We start from the raw sequence: 15,687 nt of genomic DNA, 5'->3' as shown, positions 1-15,687 counted from the left end.
ACAGAAAAAGAAAATTATAGGCCAATATCTCTGATGAATATAGATGCTAAAATCCTCAACAAAAGATTAGCAAACCGGATCCAGCAATATATGAAAAAAATTATACATCACAACCAGGTGGGATTTATTCTGGGGAGGCAACGCTGGTACAATATTCATAAATCAATCAATGTGATTCATCACATAAACAAAAAGAAGGAGAAAAACCACATAATAATTTCAATAGATGCAGAAAAAGCATTTGATAAAATCCAGCACCCATTCATGATCAAAACTCTCAGCAAAGTGGGAATACAGGGAACATACCTCAACATGATAAAAGGCATCTATGAGAAACCCACAGCCAACATCATACTCAATGGGCAAAAATTAAAAGCAATTCCCTTAAGATAAGGAATAAGGCAGGGGTGCCTCCTTTCACCACTCTTATTTAACATAGTCCTGGAAGTCCTAGCCACAGCAATCAGACAAGAAGAAGAAATAAAAGGCATTCAAGTTGGAAAAGAAGAAGTAAAATTTTCATTATTTGCAGATGATATGATATTGAATATAGAAAACCCTAAAGTCTCAGTCAAAAAACTACTGGACCTGATAAATGAATTCAGTAAAGTGGCAGGATATAAAATCAATACTCAGAAATCAGAGGCATTTTTATACGCCAACAATGAACAGTCAGAAAGAGAAATTAAGGAAACAATCCCCTTCACTATTACAACCAAAAAAATAAAGTATCTAGGAGTAAACTTAACCAAGGAGAGTAAAGACTTGTACTCTGAAAATTACAAAGCATTGATAAAAGAAATCAAAGAAGATACAAACAAGTGGAAGCATATACCATACTCATGGTTAGGAAGAGTAAACATCATTAAAATGTCTATATTATCCAAAGCAATCTATAAATTCAATGCAATACCAATTAAAATACCAATGACATACTTCAAAGATATAGATCACATATTACAAAAATTTATATGGAACCAAAAAAGAACACGAATAGCCTCAGCAATCTTAAAAAAGAAGAATAAAGTGGAAGGTATCATACTTCCTGGTATCAAGTTATACTACAAGGCCATTGTAATCAAAACAGTCTGGTACTGGCATAAGAATAGACATATAGATCAATGGAACAGAACAGAGAACCTAGAAATAAACCCACAGCTTATGGACAACTGATATTTGACAAAAGAGGTAAGGAAATACAGTGAAGTAAAGACAGCCTCTTTAACAAATGGTGTTGGGAAAATTGGACAGCTACCTGCAAAAAAATGAAACTAGATCACCAGCTTACATCACTCACAAAAATAAACTCAAATGGATAAAAGACTTTAATGTAAGCTGTGAAACCATAAGCATCTTAGAAGAAAACATAGGCGGTAAGCTCTCTGACATCTCTTGGAGCAATATATTTGCTGATTTATCTCCATGAGCAAGTGAAATAAAAGACAGGATAAACAAATGGGACTATATCAAACTATTTTAGTTTGCAAAGCTTTTGCACAGCTAAGGACAATAAGAACAGAATAAGAAGACAAACTACACAATGGGAGAACATATTTGACAATATGTCTGATAAGGGGTTAGTAACCTAAATTTATAAAGAACTTGTAAATCTCAACACCAAGAAGACAAACAATCCAATCAAAAAATGGGAAAAAGAAATGAATAGACACTTCTCCAAAGAGGACATACAGTTGGCCAATAGGCATATGAAAAAAATGCTCAACATCACTAATCATTAGAGAAATGCAAATTAAAACCACAATGAGATATCACCTCACACCAGTCAGAATGGCACTCATCAACAAAATAACACAGGCCCTGGCCGGTTGGCTCAGCGGTAGAGCGTCGGCCTGGCGTGCGGGGGACCCAGGTTCGATTCCCGGCCAGGGCACATAGGAGAAGTGCCCATTTGCTTCTCCACGCCCCCTCCTTCCTCTCTGTCTCTCTCTTCCCCTCCTGCAGCCAAGGCTCCATTGGAGCAAAGATGGCCCGGGCGCTGGGGATGGCTCCTTGGCCTCTGCCCCAGGCGCTAGAGTGGCTCTGGTTGTGGCAGAGCGACGCCCCAGAGGGGCAGAGCATTGCCCCCTGGTGGGGCAGAGGATAGCCCCTGGTGGGCGTGCCGGGTGGATCCTGGTCGGGTGCATGCGGGAGTCTGACTGTCTCTCCCCGTTTCCAGCTTCAGAAAAATACAAAAAAACAAACAAACAAACAAAAAAACTAAGAATTCTATGAATCCATACATAGATGGGACATAAAAATGAGACTCAGAGACATGACTAAGAATGTGATGGCAACGAGGGTGGGGGTGGGGGGAGGGGGGATGGGGCGAGGAAGGAGAGAGGGGTTGGGGAGGGCAGGGGCACAGAGAAAACCAGACAGAAGGTGACAGAAGACAATTTGACTTTGGGTGAGGGGTATACAGCATAATCAAATGTCAAAATAATCAAGAGATGTTTTCTCTCAACCTATGTACCCTGATTTATCAATGTTACTGCATTAAATTTAATAATAAAAAAATGGGTCAAGACATTTTTAGGTTGAAATAATTATAATAATGTATTTTAAAATCGCTGACAAGACATTTACGCAGAAATAGGCATTTGCAAACCCAGACCCAATTAATATAATAAATGGACTTCTTGCTATTAAGTAGAGATAGTTAATTTTTTATTTAGTAACTACATGTTAGTCTAAACTTCACTTTATGTTCGAAAATATTAGTCACCCAACTTCTGGGTCCTATTAGGCCAATGGTTCTCCCCAGCACACAAGAAATAAATGAAAGAAAACACAATGACATAAAAGCATCACCATTTCTGTGACAGAAAGCATGTTTCACCATTTGCTCATTTAATAACCCAAATGTTGTCACAGAGACAGAAATGTTTTAAGTCAACCACCAAAAAGGTTTGGTTTTATTTTTCTGGATTGATAGCGCCTTTACAATCACAAAAAAAAAATGGCCTAGGTCCCTCTGTCCTCCTGCTGGCCACTACTTAGCATCCAGACTCACTCAGTGGGAAAATGAAATGTTTCTTGCAAAGAATAGGACAAGATTCCAATGATGTGATCAGGCTAGTTGGCATTAAATAATATCATGAAGTTGACACCACACTGCCAAGACTTGGCAGGATTCTACTTATGGTCCTGCCAATCCTGAGTTGAGTGCCGCAGTTACTATTACTGGATTGGATTTTCATGAGTTCAGTTACCCAAGAGCTTGGACAGCAGCTGAAATTCCTAAAAATATTTTGCCACAACAGAGCTCGAAGGAAAAAAAAATGAAAGCTGAAGAATCTGCTACCTTTTAAGGAATGAACACTACAGAAATTTCATCTGAAGCACTTTATTACTTCCTTGTAAGCTGTCAGTTTAAATCTATCTCAGGCCAAATTGCACATCTGTCTATTTGAAATGCTTCATAAGCTGAGGAAAGGGGAGCAGTCATCTTTGGGGAAATTCAAAGGCACACACGACTAATCCATCCTTCCTGTGTGATCCAGGAATGTTAGCACTCAACAGAGTTGCAGAGAAAGATGGAAGGGTAGTCTGTCTTCTTTTTCCCCAATAGCCCAAAAGACTTTTACAGGAAACACTGTATAATGAGATTACTATGTATTAATGTGTGCTATCAGGGAATTAAGATATGGATTGTACAACAGGAACAGAGACACAAACATGTGATGAGAAAATTAGCACTTCAATATATGAAGCCAAAACACAGTCCAATTCGTTATTTTGTAATAGCTAAGGAGAAGTTTGCATAGAACTTGGGAAAACTTTGAGTCACTGAATCAATTTTATGTCAATGCGTTCCAATTTTTCTTGTGTTGTTTGGTGCAGATGTTCCAAAATAGATGTTAAATTAAAAGAATGAATGCATATAAGTCTTTATCTGTAGCTGTAGATGATTGAGATAGATTCTGTAGTTATATAGATATAATATCCAAATGAATATCAAGCAGTATTGACAAGAATAGATCCTATGACTATTATTTTTGTGAATGAAGATCTATCTACAGCCATTAGTGTGCAATGTGGTTATATAAAAACAGACCTTGCTAAAGTAATTTTTAGATACCCAAGTATATTTAAACCTCCCAAGTATTTTAATGACCTTATACCCATACACACGTTCATACACACACACACACAGAGGAATTTCTTGTCATTTTAATTTGCTAAAAATATATTTTTATTAATACTAAAAACCTTAAAATAGCCATTGTCTGAATTATCTCAAATTCTGCATAAGTGAAATTTGAATGAGTCAGGGTTCATTATTTTGGGGAAATAGAACCAAGGAGAAAATAAACATCTTTGAAATAAAATATTTAAATCAAAAAGAAAATAAAATCATATAAAATAGGAACTAAAAGAAGTCATCTTGTGCTGAGCAGATAAAAAAAATCTAACACACCTGAAAATATTTTGCTTTTTAAAAGATTTACATGCCAGATATTTGAATAAATTGAGAACACTTCTTAAATCTAAAGATGACAGCATAACAATATCTATATCTTTTCATCTGCATTTCTTTTTTATTGCAATTGCTAGGAAGAAAACAATTTAAAGGAAAAAATAATCTACAAAAACATCACAGTATTTGAAAAGAGATACCACAATTATTTATTTTGTTATCTTTAGAGCAGTGATTTTTAACCTTGTTACACATGGGAACAAGCGAAGATAGGATAATTATTTTGGGGACCAATAAGGCAGACTCATCCTGAACATAAATGAATTTTACTGAGGTCACTGGGTCTATAATCTTCATACAACATCAGGGCGCTTAACTCTTTCACAGACTGGCACAAAATTTCTGGCATACTGGTCCACAAACCAGTGGTTAAAAAATACTGCTTTACACCCCGTTTTCAATTTATAAATGGAAAGTCATAACATAAACAAAAGTAGAACAAGTTCCATTATTTAGCTAATCTTAGCAGGGTTCCAAGGGGCTTCTCCACAAACACAACATTGAAACAGAAGGCAGCTGACTCTTTTCAATAATTGATTTGCCATTTGTATGTAAAATTGCACACAGCTGTATAACATCTCTTTCTTTTACAAAAAATAATTTGAAACATAAGGGCCTAAAACCAGAAATTATTGTTAAACATGTAATCATTGGAGAAAAAAGGATAATTCCCAACCTGTTATAAACCATATTAAAAATATCAACTGAACCCTTCAAAAGTATTTTAAAATAACATTAAAGGAAATTAAGTTCATAACGCCTAGTAAGTGTAATGTCCAACATGAAACTTGCTGATAGCGAAATTGAGAATGGATTCTATCTCTGTTTTTGCTAACGGAAGAGTTAAGTGGTTTATCTAATCCAAAATAATGCATAATCCCAGAATTATTTCTACTTGGCTTTCGAGAGCATTTCTCTTGCTATATTTGCGTAGGATATTCTTTGGCATATAAAATACAGTTATGTAAACTAAGGAGAGGAATTACTGTATAGCTGAGCAGACTATTTCTCCTACCTTGATTAATGTTTTCTCTACCTCTGCCATTTCAACAGAAGTGCTTACGCGTTTCCTCACTCAATCTTTTATCTATTTTAATCATATCATTCTAGGCACAAGCAAAGGGTTAAAAATTGAGGAGGTTTGTTTCAATGGCTTTCATTGTGGTAAATGAAGGAGGTTCCACTCTCTGCTAAGGGGCAAATCATATATGCCAAGTGGAGTCAGAGGAGATGGGACCCTCACACCAGATTTGCACATGCACAATGTGACATCGCAGTGAGGATGCAAGTGTATGGGCTCTGGGGTTAAAAGGCCTAGGTCTGAAACCCAGTTCTGCCACCCATACACTTCATGACCATAAGCAAATAAAGTCAATAAGCCGTAAATTTTTACTTGAAAGATAAAGACAATATTCATAAAACTACTATGAAGATAAAATGAAATATCCTACCCATAAAACACTTAGCTCCCAAACCTGGTACATATACATTAGGAACACAATATACCTTAACGCATTTTCCTCAACAGATAAGGTACTAATGTTTACTCATTGACACATTAGCTTCAAAGCAATTTTAAAATCATTTTTTTATTTCATGTATAGAGACTTGATTATTTACAGGGTAATATTGCTAAGCTCTGAAAATGTATTTTTGAAGTTAAGAAATAGATTCTCATTTATCGAAAATCAAGATACATTCCTGGTACTGTTATCCCTTCTATGTTAATTTATATACACAGGGTTACTTTCTTCTTGTTTTAGAATTCATTTATAAATACTTACAGAATACAAAAATCATTATCTAACCTCCAAAGCTTAAGTCTCTTTCTAATGTCTCTATCTTAGCTAATGACACCATCATCTAGCTTGTCACCCAAGCTAGACATCAATCACATTAGACTTCATCTTCTCACCCTGTATTTTGATCAATTATCAAGTGTGATTAATGCTAATTACTAAACTACTCTGAATCTTTTTTCACTCTGTTTAACTGTCCTTAGTTCAGGTCCTCAGTATTTCTGTCTTTATCTGTAGCAACTGAACCCCCTTCTAATATCGCCTTCATTGCAATTTACCCTCCACACAAATTGTTCTTAGGACATCTACTCAGATACTTAGCAATGGTTCCTTTAACTTGCAGCAGCTTTTTTATTTAAAGAAAATTCTATGTGAAATAGAACATTTAAAATTCTAACTTAGGCAGAAGTGGGAAAACTGGAAATACTTCCTCAATTCCATGTCAGCCAATAAGAAAAGCCCTTGAAAGTCACTTTGGAAACCAGTGGTCTATGGAGAAAAGCATAAACTGCTAAAGATAGACCCTGGCTGGTGGCTTAGTGGATAGAGCACTGGTCCGGCGTATGGATGTCCTGGGTTTGATTCCAGGTCAGGGCACACAGAAGAAGTGACCATCTACTTTTCCCTCCTCCTCCTCTCCTTTCTCTCTCTTCCCCTCGGACAGCATGGCTCTTTGATTCGAGTGCATTGGGCTGGGTGCTGAGGATGGCTCCATGGAGCCTCTAGCTCAGTTACAAGCATCAGCCCCAGATGGGCAGAGCATCAGCCCCAGACAGGGTTGCCAGGTGGATCCCAGTTGGGGTGCACATACAGGAGTTTGCCTCACTATCTCCCCTACTCTCACCTAAAAAAAAAATACCTTCTAAACACGATAAATAAAAAGCTAGCTTCTCAAGCTTTCTTTTCCTACCTTTCTATTCTAATCATATCATCTATGAGTCTCTACTCCAGTATCTTCAACTCAATTGTCACTCCCCCCAGCACACCAGCTATTTCTCATCAGTGTCTGTCTATATTCATCTCTGCCTGGCATGTTTCCCCCTTGATTCTCCATTTGTCCAACACTCATCCTACAAGACATAGCTCCAAAGTTCCTATCCTTCTGAGTATTACCCAATTTACCAAAATGATTTAGATCACAGAGATGGCTCTGTGCTCTGAAAGTATCTTGTATGTACTTGTATTATAGTTACTATCACACTTTAAAGCAATTACTAGCTTTCACGGCCTTTTCTTTAATTCTACTGTGCCAAGGACTGCTACTCATAATTTTGCATTCTCTGGGACATAATAGCCAAAATACAGTAAGTGCTTTATGCATTTTTGTATCTTTGAATTTCTAAGAGATCTCATTGCCATAAAATGCAGGTTCTACCACATAGTATCTTTCATGATTTTTAAAGTTTCAACTACAGAAATGTTCAGGTTAAATGTTTTGTGCCCTAGGCTATTTTTTAGAAAAATCAATCAAGTTCAATGCTCATTTATGAGACATATTTTTGGAGGAGCATTGTTTATCACTGTGTTCAACGTAAAACACTGGTTTGTTATAGAAGACAGTGACAACATGCACTTTTTTCTTTTCTAATCATAGGGTTTCTCTACCAGGGATGCATCATCTTTCTACTTTTTTACTGAGAGTAATAACTTTTACAAGATACACAGATGCCCAGACCCCATAAAAATCAAACAGCAAGTTACTGAGACATAAGTAAGCAGATGTGCTGCACCAAATCCGCGGAATACTTGAGACAAAACAAGTTTGGCCTGATACCTTCCCCGATGAATAATATGCATACATACATACACAAAATCAAGCCTTGAAAGCGATTTTCCTTAAGAAAATGACAACTAATATTTTTTTTCAAGTCCTATCCATTTGATTTGGGTCACTAGAGTAACAGAACAGTTTACATGAATACTCAAAAAATTCAATAACGTCACCTCTGGTAGAGCTTGAAAAGCTCTGAAGGACAAGCAGTTAGATCAATATTAGTTTATTTCAAATGCTGAGCAATATAAAGAGACAAGGCTAATCATGGGATGGATTTTCTTACCTGTGGGAGTGATCAGTCCTGGTGATAAGAGGCTTGGGACAGAATGGGGCAGGAGGCTAGCATTGTCTTGCAACGCTCCCAAGGAACGCTTAGGAGGCCTGCCGGGCCTTGCACTGTTGAAAATCAGACAAACAGAAATCAGGTTAAAATTTTTCACATTTTTGGCAATACAATCACTTGCTACATTTAATTTCTACTTCTTGTTTATTGCCAAAGCAATAGAATTTTATATTAAAGAATATGTTCATTGATTACTAAAAGACCAATCTTTTCCTTCTTATGAAATTTCCCCAACATATAGCCAACATTAAAACTATAAAAGATCAATTTGTATTTTAGATTCCATTTACCAGCCAGTCCTTTGCGATACAGCTTACCTGTTGAGAGCCACGCAGTTACTCCCTGCTGTTAAAGCTCCATCTGATTCCTGGTATAAACACACGGTACCTGAGACAGTGGCTCACACAGTTACAATTGTACAGAATGTGAAATGATTAAGCCTGCCCAGCAGGCCAGAAGCGATGGCTAAAGAGCTGAGAGATGGAGAGGAAGACCTGATGACTTCTAGCATTTCCACAGCTGCCAGAGTCCACAAGGAACAAAGGAGCTCTCACCCTGAGGAGGTTTTTTTCCTATTTTTCAAACTGGGCTGCACAGTTAGCAGCGCACCGTCCGGGAGTGGCTGTGCTACCAGGAGCCACTTCCTTTGCAAGCGAGGCTGTTGTCCCTCACAGACTGATCAGCATGTTTAACTAATGAGTTGAGGCTAAATTGACATTACCCTAACCTATTTCATTTGCACACTATTCACCCTAGTGCACACAGTTCAGGAATTGCCGTTGCAAATGTTAGTCAGTAAAATAATGAAATAGAAAATCAGTATCTGGCCTCCACCTTGTACCCTGATACAGTCAGTGTACTGAACACATCATTTGGAAGCCGTCACTACAATGAAGAAACACAAAAGTCATCGGACATTAGGATCAAGTCATTCTCAAGTCACCCAATATATTTCAGATATTATTTTCTAATGTGGCCTAAGATATTGCTGTTGTGTTTTTAGTAGAAATGCAGTTTACAAAGCTGAATAATTGGGCTTTTACCAAAAATGCTGCAAAATACTATATTAAATAACCCAAGCCACAAAAATGTATGAGGTTCAGATATAGAACATTTCTAAAAATGTCTTTTGGTTCACAAAGAAATTTAAGTTGAACCTCATTCTATCAACTTCGCAGTAGCAAAGTGCTCCATCAATGTAAGACAAACTCTGCTTTTAAATGCAGACAACTTCTAGCAACCTTACACAGAGGTACCATTACCTGGTTCATTTTTCATACACTACTGGTGTTATTTTCTTTCAGTGTACATCAATATTGTGTATCCATCTAGCACAAAAGAGTCTGTTTTTCTCATTTAATGTTTCAATTTTATAAACTGACTCTCCTTTCCCTCTTTCTGCTTGATTCTAGGCCATAATTTATTTTTATTTAATTCACTGTTATCCTGTATGCCCTTACCCTGTATTATGACTCTCTAACTCTTTTAAGGACTGGTGACCAGATTTTTTTTTTTAATTTATATATATCTATTTTTTTTTTTTTTTTTTTTTTTTTTTTTTTTTTTTACTTCAAATGGCCTAAGATCACTGAACAGTATTCATCAGGGTATATGCAATCATAGATGAAGTAACATTAGTTTGTTGACTCATCTTCACCAAATCGGTACTTTTTTATTTTTAGGTGAGAGGCAAGGAGATAGTGGGGCAGACTCTCACATGCACCCTGACCAGGATCTACCTGGTAACCCTAAGGCCAATGTTGAAATCAACTAAACTATTTTTAGCACCTGAGGCTGACCCACTCAGACCAACTGACCTATCCTCAGAGCCCGGGGCCACGCTCAGACCAGTCGAGCTGCATGAGGGGAAGAGGGAGAGAATGCAGAGGGGGAAGGTGAGAGAAGCAGATGGTTTCTTCTCCTGTGTGCCCTGACCGGAAATTGAACCCAGGATGTCCATAAAACAGGCTGATGCTCCATGCACTGAGCAACCGGCCAGACCCAAAACTGTACTTTTTAAGTGCTTCTTTGTGTCTTTCCATTTCAGAACTCAAGCCTAATAACTTTACTCAAGTCCCCCTGATTACCCTCCATTCCTTCCCAATGCAAACCTGTCAGTACTGTCTTCATGCTCATGACCACCTTCAGGTGGGCTGTCTCCAGAAGTAAGAAGCCTCGTGCTATCTCCACTTCCATATGAGCCAGCTGTTGACAGTACACTTTGAAAGTTCTACAGTATGACTAGTTCTGTTCCAAATTTGGTCAATCTCATTATTTAAAATAGCTCTTTTTCAACAAGCTGACTCAAGCTTGAGAGGCATTCGAGGCTTCTTAGTGTAGTCATTCTACCTTAAATATTAAGGTTTGAAAAAAAATTGGTCAAATTTCACACCATCAGATGTATATGGAAAAATTCATGGCTTAGTTCACAAATGGTTTAATATCATTTACCCCATATTCTATAAACCAGAAAGCCCATATTCTCGATCCTAACATTCTTCTCAGTGCATAAATTTTGGATGTTGGTACGATTGTGTGTCTTTCCCACTAGAATGTAAGTTCCATGAAGGCAGCACATATTTCTGGTTTTGCTTGACACTGTATCCTGAGCAATTCTCATGGTGTCTAGCACACAGTAAGGTCCAGTAAATGGCTAATTAAATCAGTTCATTACTAGTGACACGAAAGCCTGACCAGGCAGTGCCACAGTGGATAGAGTGTTGGCCTGAGATGCTAAGAACACAGGTTTGAAACCCCAAGGTTGCCAGCTTCAGTGTGGGATCATAGACATGATCCCATGGCTGCTGATTTGATCCCAAAGGTTACTAGTTTGAAGTCCAAGGTCACTGGCTTGAGCAAAGGATCACTGTCTCAGCTGAAGCCTCCCATCAAGGCATATATTAGAGGAAATCAATGTGTTCATTATCTCCTCACTATCTCCCCTCCTCTCACCTAAGGTACTACAACTATGAATTGATGTTTCTCATCTCTCTCTCTTTTTGTCTGTCTGTCCCTCTCCCCCACCCCTTGGTAAAAAAAAAAAAAAACAATGAAAGAAAATATTATTTCACTATTGCTATAATTTCCAAATATTAGATACCTCTACTCTCCTTGAACACATGAATCTCAAGGTAGTTGCATTTTTATTTGTTAAATAAGCATTTTTAAGGCTTAGACCCTACAGCCACTATATAACCTTCAAAATATAAGCCATTCAAATCTGACTATGTACAAGCTTAAAGAAGGGTCTTATGTCTGTGAGGTCCCACATGTTTCAACAATCGTTCAAAGATTAAAAGTCCCAGGAGTTACACATGTACAGTGACAATATCACTTATTCAGTCACCTAGTAAACAAACATGCTCTAGGTGCTCATTCAGAACATGTCTGGTATTGGAACTTTGTATGAGGATCATAGATGTCAAAATGTAAGCTTAACAAGGTCAAGGGTTTTGCTCTGTTTGCTGTTTGATATATTATAAGGACCTAGAACAGCTTCTGTCTTTGAAGAGCTTATGATCTAATGACAAAGATATGTGTTTGATCTGTTATTTAAAATTTATGATAACTTCTTTAGTGAGTATGATTATATGATATCTATTTCCAAACATGTCTGCACTAAAGTTCCTGTATTTCCTTTCTTTTTCTTTTCTTCTTTTCCAAGTGAGAGGAGGGGAGATAGAGAGACAGACTCCTGCATGCTTCCCGACAGGGATATACCTAGCAAACCATGTCTGGGGCCAATGCTCTGCCCATCTGGGGCCATGCTCACAACCCAGCTATTTTTAGCACCTGAGGGGGAGGCTCCATGGAGCCATCCTGAGTGCCTGGGGCTGATGCAGTTGAACCAATCTAGCCATGGCTACAGGAGTGGAAAAGAGAAAGAGAGAAGAGGGAGGAGGAAGGGTAGCGAAGCAGATAGTCATTCTCCTATGAGCCCTGACCAGGAATCAAACCTAGGACATCCACACACTGGCTGACGCTCTACCACTGAGCAAACCAGCCAGGGCCCTGCATTTACTTTCAAAGAACATGAGCCTGACTACATGATGAAAAACTATAGAGAAATCCATAGAAAATTGGTAAAGCTCATTCTTAATTGATGATACTGCTATACTTTTTATTCTTAAGATCCCTACTAACATCAGGTAAATATTTACATATTAATCAAGACAAATAAATGTGGTGATTTAATGATGAAACTGTTTTTTTGGATGACAATTTAAACAGCATAGATTGAAAGCTCCACCATTGCAGCATCTTGTTTCTGCTAAAATATTGATTGCTTTACTGATTTCAGTAATGCTTTATTTTATAAAGTATAAATAACTATCTGATTACCCTTAAATGATAATTGCTTGTTGGCAATTATTTGTTTTCAGTTTAATTACAAGACTCTGTACTTTGTAAAATAAAACAGGCCTTTTTTTTCAAAAAAACATTTCTGCCCAAATTGCTCAGAGGATGTATCAGCCACGAACACCACAAATAAAAGTTGCTTAAGTACAAGGAAAAGAATCCCATCAAATAGCAAAAATGTTATTAGTAAATAATTCAGCTAAATCTTTGAGAATTTCAGCTTCATGGCATCAACATTGAGTGTAGCATGGATAGGTGATTTTGGAAAGATCATTACAAAGAATCATGACTTTCTCTCGGTTCATATCATCCTTTAATTTATCTTGAGATGTATGTTACACTTCTTTCTGCAAACTTCTTTAGAAGAAATGAAGTAATAACTTGGCTTCCCAAGATTAAAGAATAACCCAAGTTGAAATATAGGATATCAACAGCATTTTGTATTTCCACAGTTAAAGGGAATTACATCAGTTATTACATGGCCATTCATACACTTTGTACAGTTGGCAGCTCCCTGAAAAGGACATTCAGCGTGTTTTCTGTTGTCAATAGGATATGACACATTTTATGATATATTTATTTGAAGTTGTAATGCTTGACACTTTGCTCATTAAAATTAATAATTTTCTTTTTTCTTTTTCTTTTTTATTGATTTTATTGGGATAACATTGGTCAGTAATATTATACAGGTTTCAGGTGCACAATTCTACAACACATCATCTGTATATTGTACCGTGTTCTCCATCCCATGTCAAGTCTCCTTCCATCACAATCTATGCCCCCGTTCCCTCCTCCACCTCCTCCACCTCCTCTTCTCTCCTTCAATCCCCACTGTTGTCTGTGTCTATATATTTCTTTTCTTTGCTTAATCCCTTCACCATTTTCACCCAGTCCCCTAATTCCCATTCCCCCTGACAACTGTCATTCTGTTCTCATGTCTATGAGTCTGATTCTATTTGGTTTGTTAGTTTATTTTAAACTTTCACTGTTGGAATTATTTTTATTTCATATCATCAGTCATTTGTATATGAATCAAGGAATAGGTAACTTAGTAATGTGTGTGATTTCATTGTTTCAAAAAAATGTCTTGTTAGTTAGTAAATTTATCAGTGATGTCATAAGCCTTCAAGTATAAATCATATGATCGCACTTGATTTAGTGAGAAATCACAACTAATGTCGTGGTCTTCAGTGAAAGCTTGGCTTAACACTCTTTAAAGAAATACTTGTAACATCCTGAAACAAACCGAATAAATTACTGAGGATATAGTGGCAATTAAGGGGGGGGGGGGTGTTAGCAAAAACTGTAAAGACCACTGCAGTTGGATTCCTGAAGTGGGCTGTTAACAGTGATCTGGGGATTATTCTTCAGAGCTATCACCGATATTTAAAATCCCTTGGGATAGTCCGGAAATGTGTCATTTTTAAATTACATTAGAAGCCATGAAAACCATAAATGGCATTTGCTTTGAAGGTGTTGTTTACCTTACTGTAAAAGTGTTACTCTAAATGTGCTTTTAAATTTTCTGTTAAATTAAAGAATAATCTTTCTGAGAAAATGGTAAATCTTCTAATTGCATTGCAGATTAATAATAATCTCTTAGGTCTGACATTTATTACATTTCAAGGATGTCAATGGTAGTTAAACTCTATTTGACCTTTTAGTGTTTATGAAGAGAAACAAACTCTGACCTCACAGTAGCCTGGGTCCCTCTTCTCTCCATGTTGGCAAACTGACACTTTTCTAAGTACTGCACTGGATTTTATTCCCAACCAGATCAAAGGCATCAGCAACCAATTCAGCAACCCGGAAAAAGTTATCCATGCAAAATGAGCAATTAACATTAATCATATATGAAATTGTTCAAACAGATAACTAGAACCTGGTCACTATGGTAACTCTCATAAAATGGTACTTATGTTAAACTGGGTGTCAATCAACCCTTGGTTCATGGGAACTTAAAATGTGGCTCCTCATGTCTCCAGACGCTAGCAATACAAGGGGTGAAAAGCAACAGAGGCAAGGTCATTTATATTCCATTACCATTTACTTTCCACTTCAGTCCTTGTACACACATCCAAAACAAATTTGGACATATTAAAAGCATCAACACCAGTGTTCAGTTAGAGTTAGGGAGGTTAAGGAAATTATCTTTAATATAGGGTGTTTAGAGGATGAAGGAAAACCTCTACTTGTTAATGGTTCACACATTACAATATCAAGGATCATGTAGACCAATTCAGATTTATGCATTAATACTATGATTGTAAGAACTTGAATTATTTGTAGCTTTTATTTTACTTTTAATAATTTATTATATTATTTTTATTTGACTTACTTATATTTAATTTGGTGTACATATATTTAAAAGAGTTACATCTTTTTGGCAAATTGGAATTTTAACATTTATTACTGTGCAGTGACAATTTAACTGATAATTTTCTTAATGTGTATTTTGTCACATATTAAAATAATATAGTGATTATTTTGAACTGTCACGTTTAATTCCCTTGCTAGTACTAAATTTCTGTTTTCCTTTCAATGAAAAAGAAATCTGATATAATACACAATATAGAAGTTGACTACTCACTCGATAGAAAGTGTAACCATGAAGCTATTTTATACTTCGTTTACTTGACTCTGCTCCTCGTTTAAATTAAATGTCTTCCAGACTGGTATTAGGACCTTTTAAAAAGTTCACCTTTTGTCACAAATTGACTGAATTCTAATACAGTTCTTGTATAATTAAAAAATATTGTGTAACAGAAATGTTGACGTCTGACTGGAATTCTTAGCCTCTATTTGCTCTGCTGTGTAATTCATATTAACATCAGTGAAATTAATGCACCTTGCCAAATCTTACAAATTAAATAAACATTTCCCCTTCTAACATGTATTATATCACTGTCATACACATGTTTTAAAATAAAGA

General features: G+C 36.7%; 1 protein-coding gene across 2 annotated transcripts in view; it reads right to left on the bottom strand.

Annotated features, from left to right (window-relative positions):
- The window catches only part of DACH2 (dachshund family transcription factor 2), a 561,059-nt gene that overhangs the window by 270,747 nt on the left and 274,625 nt on the right, over window positions 1-15,687 (bottom strand). For both annotated transcript variants that reach the window (XM_066357066.1, XM_066357067.1), the window contains exon 3: window positions 8,337-8,449. In XM_066357066.1, coding sequence (XP_066213163.1) covers window positions 8,337-8,449 — 113 coding nt within the window. The remainder of the gene's footprint in view (window positions 1-8,336; window positions 8,450-15,687) is intronic.

The sequence above is a fragment of the Saccopteryx leptura genome, chromosome X (genome assembly GCF_036850995.1).
Source record: "Saccopteryx leptura isolate mSacLep1 chromosome X, mSacLep1_pri_phased_curated, whole genome shotgun sequence".
Lineage (NCBI taxonomy): Eukaryota > Metazoa > Chordata > Mammalia > Chiroptera > Emballonuridae > Saccopteryx > Saccopteryx leptura.
Note: the sequence above shows the minus strand (reverse complement) of the source record. Positions and strands in the feature narration are given on the sequence as shown.